Source organism: Thunnus maccoyii, chromosome 11 (assembly GCF_910596095.1).
Source record: "Thunnus maccoyii chromosome 11, fThuMac1.1, whole genome shotgun sequence".
NCBI classification, from domain to species: Eukaryota; Metazoa; Chordata; class Actinopteri; order Scombriformes; family Scombridae; genus Thunnus; species Thunnus maccoyii.
The window spans coordinates 31,989,296-32,002,983 of NC_056543.1; the positions used below are offsets into that span (position 1 = coordinate 31,989,296).

General features: G+C 37.9%; 1 protein-coding gene across 1 annotated transcript; it reads left to right on the forward strand.

The window, feature by feature from the left end:
- The first annotated feature begins 9,387 nt into the window (after window positions 1-9,387).
- LOC121906992 (ADP-ribosylation factor-like protein 4C) lies at window positions 9,388-11,297 on the forward strand. The gene has a single exon (XM_042426274.1). The coding sequence runs from the start codon at window positions 9,980-9,982 to the stop codon at window positions 10,556-10,558; it is 579 nt and encodes a 192-aa protein (XP_042282208.1). The 5' UTR covers window positions 9,388-9,979; the 3' UTR covers window positions 10,559-11,297.
- Window positions 11,298-13,688: the final 2,391 nt, after the last annotated feature.

Below are 13,688 nucleotides of genomic sequence, written 5' to 3' on the forward strand. Positions count from 1 at the left end.
AAACTGACTTCCTGATTGAAGTGTGAGCTCAGCCCTGAACGCCACAGGCCCACGAGTCATTTAACATGATTTCACATCAAGACCTTGGTTGCATCACTCATTTTTCATGGCTGCCACAGTCTAAATTTCTACAGCCTTTCTGTCAAAATTGGGAGAAAAAAAAATTCCAACTTCAAAAATATGAACACTTCAGGGTCATTAGGAATGTCTGGATGTGATATCAGCATTGCAATATTCTGCAGATCAGACTTTAAAGTCTTCATTGGCAAACAGCTCAGACAGATCTGACATCGGTTTTTAGCCATTACCTCATGGGCGTGAACCCTGATTAGTCTTTGTCCTTGAGGATAAAACCAACATTCATTTCATCTTCCTTCATTATTCATCCATAAGTTGTGTTTCATACAAGCATGCTTTTTTCTTAAAAGCACACATCATCCTGGTTAAACTTTCATTTACAAAATTATATCTCACTGTAGCGATCATTAAGGCAACTGAACATTTTTCATTTGGAAAAATTCATCCTCTCATGACAGTAAATACATTAAAAGAAGGGTTCATTATTACAATATGTTTATTCTGATGTGACCCACTTTGAGACCCACATATGTGAATGTTTAATATCTTCAGACCACATTTAAAAAAACACGACTAGCGGAAACAGAAGCATGAAATTTACATAGCTTTTTATAGTGCTGTAGCTGGCCTGCAGAGGAGGGGAATTTTGACACACCCAAGCATCTGATACTGAGGGAACACCAGATAAACATGCCCACGCAGATGCAAACTACCCCCATCAACGGATTAGAAAACTCCCTCTGAAACATGAAGATGCTTCTGGAAAACATGTCTGATAATGTGAATAAATCAGGATTTTGAATATTTGGCTCACAAACATGTAGTCCCTTTGGTTGCAGGTATGTTTGTTCTACAGACATTCCGTGGCAGCACAGTTATTTGAACCATGTTTTTAAGCACCCTTATTTGTCTCATATTTCTAGTGCAAAACTTCCACCAAAAATGGTCAAAGCAGCAGCTTGCAAAATTTACTCGTCAAATATTCACTGTTTCTATTGTTCATTATAAAAGCTTAATTACAATCATCATGTCAATGTTAACATTGTACCATGCTTAATGGCACATTAGCATTAACACAGAAAAACATAGTGGCGAAATCATTTTTTTCTAATGTAATTGCTGAACTTTGACACATAAATTTGCACTGTTGACCAATAGCAAGCTGCGTCTTGATAGAACTGTCCTTTGAGGGAGCAGAGAGCTGGATGGAAGCAATCATATTATTATTAGCTATGTTCCACTTTTATTTAATTTCCTCTGTTGGAGTATAAACTGCTCCAAAAAAGAGGAATGGTTTGCATGGTTATGAGATGGTACAGTGGTATGAATAAACTGTATGATATTATTGTCCCGTTAGCAACAGAGCTAACAGTAGCTTAGAGAGCTTTTTTCCCTCTTCCATAACTTTTTACTGAATAAATTGATGGACAATCCTGAGAACAAAATGCCAGTGGGGAGGAAATGACCCAGTATGGAGAAAATGACTGTTGTCCCTACATCACCAAGCTTCTAACCACATATTTCCAAGACTTGCAGATGAATTTGGTTGTGCTGCTTTCTGGTGTGACCAGGCCTTAAGACAGAAAGTGCAATTTTTTTTTCCTTATCGGATTTCTATAGAGCTGTGAAGTGAGAGAAGCGATTTAAGGTGCCCCTGGTTCTGGACAAGCCTCCAGGAACAGTGCCGGGCCGTGAAGCTAGTGGGTAATCACAACTTCCATGTCCGTGACGCACACTGGCCCAAAAAGCATTTTTCATATACACAGTCATTAGAAAAGGAGCGTCTGTAAAATGGTGAATACATGAGCTTCACAAAACCTGTAGCCCTCTGACTCTTTATCATAACATTTTAGAAAATCTAGGGGACCTGTATGATTAAAGACCTTAAAATTCTGTCATGTGCATCACTAACGGCAGGCGGAAGCTAAAGATTACAGTGATGAGAGAACTGACTTTACGGTCTGCAGAATAAATTAGTTCGCTTTTCATTTCTGGGACACTTTTGAGTGAAATCAGCAAGTATGACGTGGCATTTTGTTTACAACTTCAACAGCAAAGAATTCATTACCGCTCTGATTCATGCCTCTGACTGGCTTTTTCTGCATAGCAACAGAGTCCGAGGCTCATGGGTATTGTAATATTTTTTGCTGCCTGTCAAAATGATGGACAAATGTGATTTCTCAGAAACAAAGTTGAAATAAAGGAAACTGGTGGTCATAATATAAACCTTTAGGACTGGTACATCATCCAGGAGAGTCCTGAGTTTATATGATAAGAAATATTGAGAAAATTTGAAATAGGAATAAGGGATGGGGGAAAACATGATGACAAGATGGCAACTCTATAGAGTGCACAAGTCTTGCACCCTTTCCAAGTTATAGCAACTATTCCATTAGCCTCTGCATGTTCTCATAGAAGTTTCCTTTTATACTGAAATATGTTCTTGGAGTGTCTACTACTGTCAAATATACTACTAATACTATCAAACTGGCAAATATACAATGACCCAACTAAACTATAACCGTCTAAGCTGCAGATCTAGAACTGATCAACCAATGACCTTTTTTCCATCAAGAAAAGAGCATTTAACAACATTCAACAATTCAGAGCATTTATGACTTTGTTTATAGGGTTAGGGATATTTTTAATGTTTAAAAAAAGTTGTACCCAGTATCATTGTTGAGGTATAGGGTGGGCACATGGGGGAAACAGTACCAGAGATCCATAGACAGGTAGTATTCTATTCATAAGAATATCATTTAAAGCAGATGTTATCTGTCTGAACCTGCACAGGAGTGTTTGTTTGTTTTTCCCTCCACCACATGTGTGGATGTTGGGTTAATGGCTGCTCTGGGCTCATGTGAAGATAACGATATCCAACAATATCCGAGAGAAGAGCGAGATCCTGAATGCTATTTCAGATTTAGAAAGGAGAGTAAATGGAGTTTATTTATGTTTACCCTCCAGTGCACCCCCGGTAATGACATCCCTGGGAATGAATCAGGCTTCAGGGAATGAATGCAGTCAGCTCTCACACAAACAGTGAAATGAATGCATTTGTGTGTGCATTTATTTAGAGAGGCAGAGAAGGAGTGGTGCAGGTATTCTCTCTGGAATAGTGATGAAGGAGAAAATGAAGAGGCTGGAAACGTGTGTGCACATGTACACTGTTTGATCTAACAGGTAACTGCCACTTCCTGGAACTGAGAGGTCTGAGAGTGTGTGTGTGTGTGTGTGTGTAGGTGTGTGTGTGTTTTATGGACAAGTTCAGACCTCTCTCCTTACCTTTTTTCTCTCTCATACCAATCAGCACTACAGACAGCAAGGTGCAGAAGCAGAAGATTAAAAGTCACATCTTATCTCATATTCATGTCACATCGGGGCTCAGTGCACACTGCTTTGATGAAATAAAAAGATGTGACAGCTGAAACCCAGCTCAAGTGTCTTTTATACAGCTTTGCCATCTAGTGGATAAGAGTAGTACTGTTGCTTCATGAAAAACATCCATGTTCATGTTAAAGGCTCAGTCAGTTACTTTTTGAGGTACACTGATACACAGATCATGAGGACTTTATATTGTAGATGCAAATTCTGCATTTCTTTGTAATTGGATTAGAAACAACTGCCCTGTTTTATTGCTTTGCTTTACAAATATTTCTCATGCATATTTGGGCAGCAACCAGTGATTATTATTTTTTTATTGTTGTTTTTGTTAAGTCTATAAAATGTCATAAACAACAGTTTTCTCAGAGCCCACTGTGACCTCTTCAACAGTCCAAACAAGGATGTTCACTTTACAATGATACAAAGACAAACAGCAAATCCTAATATTTGAGGAGCTGGAACCACAAAATGTTTGGGTCTTTATTTAATGCTACTCACTTAACCAGCAGTAAAATCATAAGTCCTCTGTTTTTGTCCCTGTGTTTTGTTGTTGTTGTTGTTTTTTGTGTATGTTATTATGGTTACTACATTTCTTTATTTTCTTTTTAGTTTAGTTGTCAATATGTTCATTGACATATGTAGACAAGTAAGACAGCAGGTTATATAAATGTAATAAATGTACATATCAAACTACCAAAAGTAAACAGTTTTGAAAAAACTGTTTACAGGATGGGTTCACAATTTTCCAAGTGTCTAATCAAACAATTGTCAGGTGTTCAAATCTGCAGTGAATCAGGTTTTGCTTGTTTTAATGATTCTACTTGTTCATACTGGCTATTAAAGATCCCTTTTTTAATGTGCTTTCACTGTAAGTGATGGGAGTCAAAATCCACAGCCCTCATTTTGTGCAAAGATGTATTTAAAAGTTTATCTGAAACTAATATGAAGCTTCAGCGTCCAAATGAGTCAAATCAAGTTGATATGTTTCAATGTTATAGTGTTTTTAGTACAGAATGCACTCTTTGTGTTTTCTCTGACTGTGTTTCCTTGGTTAGCTACAGTGGAGGAATGGTAACAAAAAAGAAAGCAAATTCTGTACAAAAAAGACTAAATTTGGAGTCTAACTAGAGCAACTGAAGCCTCTATAGCTTCAGATTAACGTCTGATTTTTGCACAGAAGGAGCGCTGTAGATTTTGTCTTCCATCACTTACATTAGGAAGAGATCTTTTAATAGCCAGTATGAAGAGGAAGAATGATTACAGTGAGCAAAACCTCTTTCACCTTTCATATGGACACTTGACTGTTGTTTTGAAACCGACTTGAAAAATTGTGAACCTGTCCTTAAAATGGTAAAGAACTGTTGAAGTTCTTATAGACTACTTAAAACTATATCTGAAAATGGGTGTATTCTGTAAAAATTCTAACGACAATCCTGTGGTCGAACATGTTGGCTGAATAAAGGATGCATCCATTCATCCAAACCTACAAACTGTCCTCCAGTTTATGGATCAGACTTTTGCAGTTATCAAAGTTTAAAGTTTTTTTTAAACAGCTTTAAAGACCCTTTGCACTGTCAGAGAGGAATTGTCCATGAACGCACACACCCTTGGTTGACTTCAGTTTTGTTATAGCTTGGCCCTCTTACTGCAACACAAGGGGCTACAGCTAATCATAACACATGCCTGTGCACACACATGCAGCTACACAGCAGCTACTATAACTTGATATGAGTTTAGTTTAGGTAACTTTTGTTTTATAGCTTGTCTCATGATGCAAGTTTAACTTTGTCAGACTCTCTGTGAGCAAATCCAGCCAAAATGTGATGGAAAGTCTTCCCAGAAGAGCGGAGGCAGATTAACGCCCATCACATATGGCTGTCATGCTCAGGATTACACATACAGTACTTTGTGCAAATATGCGTATTTTTAGCCATGTGGTGTTTTTTTTTCCCTATTTGTTGTGTTGTTATTGCACTTCATTCATTGTATTATTAGGGTACAACGTCTACAGTACAAATCTGTACATATTAAAAAAAAAAAAAAAGAATTCAATGATTGTGGTTCATTTTGTTCATGAGAAATTATACCTTTAAAGATCGATCACTCGCCTCTTTGTCTTTAATTTTCCATCACTAAAAAAATTTAGTGATGGAAATTTAGCTTGGTCTTTGGTTGAAATGTGTAATAATAAAATAATAATAATGCTAGTAGTATAATAAACAGAGAAGCTTTTTTCCTATTTGTTTCATTGTGCAAAACATGAACACAGACATACAGGGCTGTGTATTCATGTTATTTTAAAGGCTGTTGTATGAACATAATGAATGACAATGCAGTAAAACACAGATGTAAAAATGTAAATTATGTCTTCATAGAAGTTATAACTGTTAATAAATTTTGTACATTAATAAACTTCACATATAAGAACATTTCTAACCACATTACAGTGTGTTATAAACCATTAATGAAATGTTTATACACTGCTTATAAATGCTAAATAGGGGACTTAAAGTAAAGTGTTACCTTATGTTTAATGTCAACTTCTTCTTCATGTTTTTATCTGTTTGTACCAAAAGGTGGCGCAGTTTCCCATGATTCTCTACATGATCAACATGAACATAGTCAACAAGGCACTCTTACATAATGATACTTACTTATTTAAAATGAATTTACACACAGTATAAATCTTTAGTATCATAGTAGAGTTTCCATCGTTCTTCTGTTGGTTTGATTCTGTCACAAACGAATAAATACATAAAATACAAAATGTAGTGCCATACTTGAAAAATAAAACTTCATCTAGCCTAATTTATTCAGTCTGACTATGGGCACAAATGATGCATAGGTAGTTGTGTGTGTGTGTGTGTGTGTGTGTGTGTGTGTGTGTGTGTGTGTGTGTGTGTGTGTGTGTGTGTGTGTGTGTGTGTGCATTCGTGTATGCGTGCATGCATGTGTGTGTGTGTGTGTGTGGGTATGTGGTTGTGTGTGTGTCTGTAGGGACAGGTGTTGTACCAAAAAGTGATTTATTGCCAAAAAGTGATTCCTATCTGTGGGAGCGTGTTAAAGCTGTGTTGCCCAGTTTATATACGTCTACAGAATATACATGCATCTATAACACATGCAGTCTGCATAGTGCTGCTGAAAAACTACAGAGCTACTAGTACAGCATGATGTTACTTTAATTGTAACTCTAAAACATGTAGGTGATTATACCAGGAGAGAGGAGAAGCCTTATTTGCACCCATTGGGCGAAAAAAAAGTGAGGAACAACCCTGCCAGGACATTACGAGGTAAATTAGTCTTTATCAGCATATTTTTAAAATGACAGTGTAAGTACAGTAGGAGAAAGTAACATCTGTGTTTTAGAGGAAAGAAGACATTCACAAAACTATACAACTGTAAATACTGGACACCCTTAGGATACAGTACTAGGAAAGGACAGTTATGTTCAGATAAAATGATGTTAACTGTACCAATATTTTGCAGAACCTATCAAGTAATAGTGGTAGTGTTGTGTATTTCACATTTTAGATATGTTACAACAACTGTAAATAGACAAGCTGAGACATTAAGGTTGTGGAAAGTCTGAGATGTAGAGCTTAGAAGCTCAAAGAAAAGGATTATAAATTTTGGAAAAATTATAAGCTTGCCACCAGGTATAAATATATGTGATCCACCTAACACTATATAACTTTAATAATAGAAACCTTACATAGGCTGCTATTACACCCCAGAATTCTGAATACCCCTGTCATCATCATCATCCCCTTCAGCTGAGTTCAGATCATTTGTCCAAAAGTCCCTTTTCCAAAGTGTTACTTGACTGTATAAAACAGATTTGTTTTCATATCACAATTGTAATCTACAATATAACATAATTACTTGTATTCAGTATTTACAAAAATACTTACAAGTATAAGTTATTTCTACTTTCCTCTAAAATACAGTTGTTCCTCCCTTCTTCTCAACTGTCATGCTTTCCTCCACTATTTGCAATATTCCACTATCAGTAGGTGCATATTTTAGTGGTACCAAAAATTGTTGTGGAATTGCAATGATCCAGTGTTGTATTATAAAGTGGACATTTTTATTTAATATTTTGAAGTAACAGAGTGTTTTACATGTAATTCATGTATACAGTATAAATTGGAGCATCCTTGCTGTATATGTCTTTTAGATCATTCATGAGACACAGAGGCCTTAATCCTTCAAGATGTGTGTGTGACACACTGCCTCACCCACTTCAACCAGATGCAGCTTCATGTGGGGTCTATGTATTGAAGGTATGTATTACAGCATGATTAAGCATAATGTTAGGAGACATTTTGAATCTCCAGCAGCAAATGGGTTAAAAGTCATTCTGAACTTTGCCTTAAATGTTTGACGTTACACACAAGTATGCTAGGCAACCATGCATAGACACAATGATATTAAAAACCAAGGTCATGGAAACTTTACACAGAACAAGTGCAAAGTTCTTTGTGTCTGTCTTAAGGTACAGCTAAGAGTGTGATTCAGAAGGTCATTTCATATATGTCAATACAGATGATGAAAGAACATATAGAAGTTAATAAGAATGTCCAGGTGTTCCCCTTTTACATGCACTGGGTTACTTTAACTAGTTTAAATCACACAAATAAAGACTAATGCTAGAGTTTATTTTCTGCAATGGGTGGTTCAATATGTATCGAGCACTTTTTGTAAGATAACTGTCCCCATAATAAATCCATTCTTGCACCTTTTATTATTATTATTATTCACAGTCTGCCAAGTGCATCTTGGGGGTTTTCCAGTGTCACTTGATAACCCTAGTTCAGGTATAAACACTATAATACAGCAGCCTGCAGCCTGTCTTCTTGAGAATACAGGTGTTTCTTAAAAATATTACACATATGTAGAACCACATATCATTGACTGGATGGAAACAAGTTTTTCATGTACATATTTTCAAAACTTACCAAATGATTACATTATTATATTATCATTATATTATCGTTTACTCTGACAAACATTTCTTATTTAAAAGAAATTAGTATCCACTTGTTTTTGCAGATGACTTGACTAGCCTGTGTCATTTTTGTGTGGAGCAGGATGATGTTTTTACTATGTCTACTTCTTTTGTCTATTTCAGATTGGCTGTGACATTTGCCCACAGTGGTACCACAGGAGCTGCACCACGAGGCCCCGCACAAGCAGCAAGAAAAAATGTATCTGCAAAGCATGCCGGTGAAATCTCTACCACTCCACTACTACTGTGTTAATTTAGATACACTGGCATAGTTTTTACCATTGTGTTGTTCTGACTCTATGTTTATTAAAATATCCTATGTTGCACGTATGAAAAATATAAAGATACATGATGCAAGACAACAGTATGTGTACCTGTGAGGAGACACACAGTGCACATGTCCACTGAAACAAGGTAGTGGACACATAACATAATCATTGTGTCAAATCTGTTTTATAGCCTACTGCACTGCCGCTGTTTATCTGCCTCATCCAAATTCATTTATTATTTATTTGTTTATTTGTTTTTATTATATATAGATAGATTATGCTATGTTATCATATTTATCTTGTTTATTTATGTTGTTTTTATCTTGTTTTCTATTGCTGCTGGTCTCTGAGAGTTAGCAAACATCATTTCGTTGTGCGCCTACAATGACAACTAAAGTGTTTTATATTCTTATAAAATGTTATTATCTATATGGTTATGAGGTAATTACACTGCTTTGATGGCTGAGAATGTCTTGTCTTTAAAATTTTATTCAAGTTATTTTGAGGCAGCAACTACCTTTCAGTCACAAGGTGGAGCTGAAATCACTTTTTGGCAGAAAATCACTTTTTGGCACGACACCGGATCACCACAGCAGCTCGTGTAGACACTCGCTGCCTCATTGGCACATGTCCCGGCGGGGTGGAGCGTAGCAGGGCTGCCTCTTGTTTTGCGGTCTTGTTTTCTAAGCGTCACCACAGAGCAACTGCAGCGATCGTCGGGGCAGCAGCACCCGACAGGAACCAGTATACGAATCGGTGGATTTTTACACGTTATTTTCACGGTTCTGTCAGAACCCTGAGAGAAGAATCTGTTTTCCCAGGGAGAGTGTTTGATTTTGGAGAAGACTGACTCACTACAGAGGAGGGTTTTATTTTAAGGCTGGGTTTGTCATCATCGTCTTTTCCAGCGCTGACATTGTCCACGCTGTCCTGAAGGAGTGTTTCCACTGTGGAGCTTCTGCGTCGCCAAATGGATGCGAGTGCGTGAGGAGAATACTAATGACCGGAGCGCTGCGTCCTGTCGAGGCGCACCGCGTCCCCCGCTGCTGCTGAGGGCCACAGCAGAGCCGATCAGTCATCCAGAGCGCACCGGGGCCTGCGCACCACCTCAGCCTCCACCTGGAGAATTTTATACCCTCAACCCAGGAATTAATGAGCAAGATCTGAGCAACAGAGCAGTTTATTTCCAGAATCCGGGGTGGATAAAAACCACCCAGCTGCTCCCGAATAAAACGCCAAAATGGGCAACAGCTTCTCCAACATCTCCGCCTTCCAGTCTCTTCACATCGTCATGCTGGGTTTGGACTCTGCTGGGAAGACCACCGTTCTTTATAGACTCAAATTCAATGAATTTGTCAACACTGTACCTACAATCGGATTCAACACCGAAAAGATCAAACTGAGTAACGGCACCGCCAAGGGCATCAGTTGTCATTTCTGGGACGTAGGAGGCCAGGAGAAGCTGAGGCCCCTGTGGAAGTCCTACAGCCGGTGCACTGATGGGATCATCTATGTTGTGGACTCTGTGGATGTTGACAGGCTGGAGGAGGCCAAGACCGAACTGCACAAAGTCACCAAGTTTGCGGAGAACCAGGGCACGCCGCTGCTGGTCATCGCCAACAAACAGGACCTGCCCAAATCTCTGCCTGTGGCGGATATTGAGAAGCAGCTGGCCCTGCACGAGCTCACCCCCTCCACCACCTATCACATCCAGCCTGCATGCGCTATAATAGGTGAGGGACTTCACGAGGGTATGGACAAACTGTATGAAATGATACTGAAGAGGAGGAAATCCCTGAAGCAGAAGAAGAAGCGGTAACAGCTGCTGATTCAGTGGACAGTGTTTCAGTCAGATTTACTGTAAGGAATCCGGGTTCTGCCAGTGTTGCCCTAAACACATTTACTTTGCAGTGATTTTTCAAAATATCCTCTGTTTGGATTAAAGCTGTGAAGCCCTGCTGAATGATGCTTTTGCACACAGAAGGCTGCCTCATCGGCTGCAGGATATAAAATATAAGATAAGGTTAACCAAATAGTAAAATTAAGAAAATAAACTTGAAATGACTCTTGGGATCTACAGCACTGAGGGAGAGAAACGGGCGGGCCTGTTTTATCTGCTGTTTTTTCACAGACTTTGAACTCAGTTTGACTTTGAAGAAGCAGCTCCTGTGCTGTCCTCACTGAGGACTTTTATGGACTCCAATATTTTTTATTTCCATTCACAGGACGTCCTCTGTGGAAACACAAGTTTGATTTTGCACGTGGCTCGGGTCCTTTTCACTTGTGCCCCCTGCTCTTTTTTATTTGGAAAACAGACATCTGTAGTATCAGTCTTTGATTATGGATGTCATGCAGACTGTTTTGTTTTTTGGAGCATTGAAGTAGCCTTTCCTCTCCGTGGTGGACTGAGGACAGTGTGTCCACTACTTTGCACTTTTCATTTTCCTAACAAACAGTAGGGAACTACACTGTATTAATAGAGGAGCAGATCCAGGTGGTTTATGTACTAAGAAGCCAAAATTGAAGTATTTTTTGAGTATTAAAAGATTTAAAAGCCATACTTTGGGTGACTGTTCTTCATTTTACATGTGGTCAAAGTAAACATGATAATGATGTGCAGTGGAGGTTACACTGCAACAGGAAGTAGAATAATACAAACAGACTGGCATGATGAGAACCTGTGAACCGTTAACCTGACTGGTTTCTTTACCCAGATACATCAAAGAGAGAGGTAAAAGGTCACAGTTCAGAGTCTTTGCAGAAAGTTAACTGAGGGGTTATCTTAATGTCTGAAGCCTCAGCACAGATTTCTGTTTTATTCCTCTGCACATGAAGTGAAAATTTAGAGCAAAGCCAGAGTTCCTTTGTGAAATTTATGGATCAGCAATGCGGTGATGTGTTTTCTGCTTCACAACAGTGTCTACACCTGCAACCAGTGCTTGAAATGTGCCACCAATATGTCAGATTTCTGTCTGTGTACCGCCACTTTGAATGAATTTAGACAGTCATGTTGTTATTTTTGGACAAAACTGGCCAGTGTCCTCCTCAGACAAACTATGGAAGGATGAAAAAGTGTGCAGCTGCTGCATGAGGTGCAATATTTGGTCTAATTGAGCCAAAAAGCTGCTGGATAAGAGTTTAGTTTCTGCTTATGCTTCCAAAATCACATCTGTTCACTAACGGCACAGAGCCAGGCAAGTATCAGGGGTAAATTTACAGTTTGTGCACATGAATTACAAATTAGTAACGTTATTATCTCAGTGAAATTATTAAATATTGAAATGTGCATTTTGACTGTTTTCTGACATCATATTTTCACAAAAGTTGATATATTCGAGTGTCTTGTTTTGTCTGAAAAATATTCTTAAACCCAAATATATCCTGTTTGACATAGATGTCTAATGAAACCAGCAAATATTCACATTTTGGAGGCTTTAACAAGTTTTGGCCGTTTTCTTTAAAAAATACTTAAACGATTAATTGATTATCAAAGTTTTTGCTGATTAATTTTTTGCTGATCGACTAATCTTTTTAAATTAGTAACTAATTAGTAACCTCACATGAATAACTCTAGTGCAGGACATGTGCTTCACATGCATGCTATGCAAGCAATGCCAGTAATGTGTTGACTGAGCTCTTATGTTGTGTCACTAGTTATCATGAGTAAATATTAGTAGCAGTGTCTTTTCAGTGTGTGAGTGTAGATGTCTGATGTTCTGAAGCCCTTTAAACTACATTACTGTTGACCATTTTCCAACGTGGTTCTCATTCGTTTCAGTTCGCTTTGAAAATCAACTCTGCAGAGATGTGAGACTTGTTTGAGCTCAGTAATCCATCACAGTGAACTTTATGTCTGTATTTACTGCATTCATGTCATTGTTTAGCTGCTGCTGAAATGTTGAAAATGACTAAATGACCATTTACTCAAAATTCTTAATCAATTACTCAAAAAACGAAAAAACAAATCTGCAACTGTTTTGATAATTAGTTAATTTTTTAATGTCAATTTTAAGTAAAAGTGACAAACATTCACTGGTTTTCTGAGCCCTTTTTAATATTAATATTAAATTGAATATATTTACTTTTGGTCAGGCAAAACAAGCAATTTGACGTTACCTTGCACTCTGAGAAATTGTGATTTTTCTGACATTTTATAGACCAAAACAATTAATCAAGAAACTAGTCTGCTTAATTGATAATAAAAATACTTGTTGCTGCAATAGTCCAGATATCTGCACAGTCTGCATCACTGTCACTGCACAGTACTTTGAGTCCAGTAAACACAGACATGATGTTCAGTGTGATGGATTACTCAACACAAGCTTTACTCAAATGAGCTAGAAGGCAGGAAAGCCACTCAAACACCTAAAACATGCTTTGCAAAATGGTTAAATAGAAAATTAGCAGTAGATGAACTGTAGTGAAAGGGCTAAAACATACAAAGAACATCAGTGTGAGAGAGTTAACAGGGCCACACTTTGTTCCCCATACAGAGTTTTCATAGTAAACTGCTGGGGGAATTGATTCAGCTATCGGCACAAGACTAGTATTACTTAGAATCTTCCTGTGACCACCTGGAAATATCAATCAGCATCTGAGTAATTTGATATCTTTTTTCAAGCAAGGTTTCCTTATTGTCCTTGTGTTTTGTTAGATTTCAATCATGTCCAGAGACAAACAGTCAGTAAATCTGAATAAAACAGATTTTATTTGGTAAAATCTCAAACCACAGTCACAGTCCCATGAAAAGGAGGCTGTCATTAACTCCATGCCTCCTGTGCTTACAGGCTAAATAATGTTGGTGAGTAATGAACGGTAACAAGTTATCAGGAGGTTACATAGCAGCTGATGATGTAACCGCTGGTTAGTATAATATGTCAAAATGCTCCTCTTAATGAGTCAGAAATAAAATTGAACCTTGGAATGTGATGAAGATGCTGGGTGATATG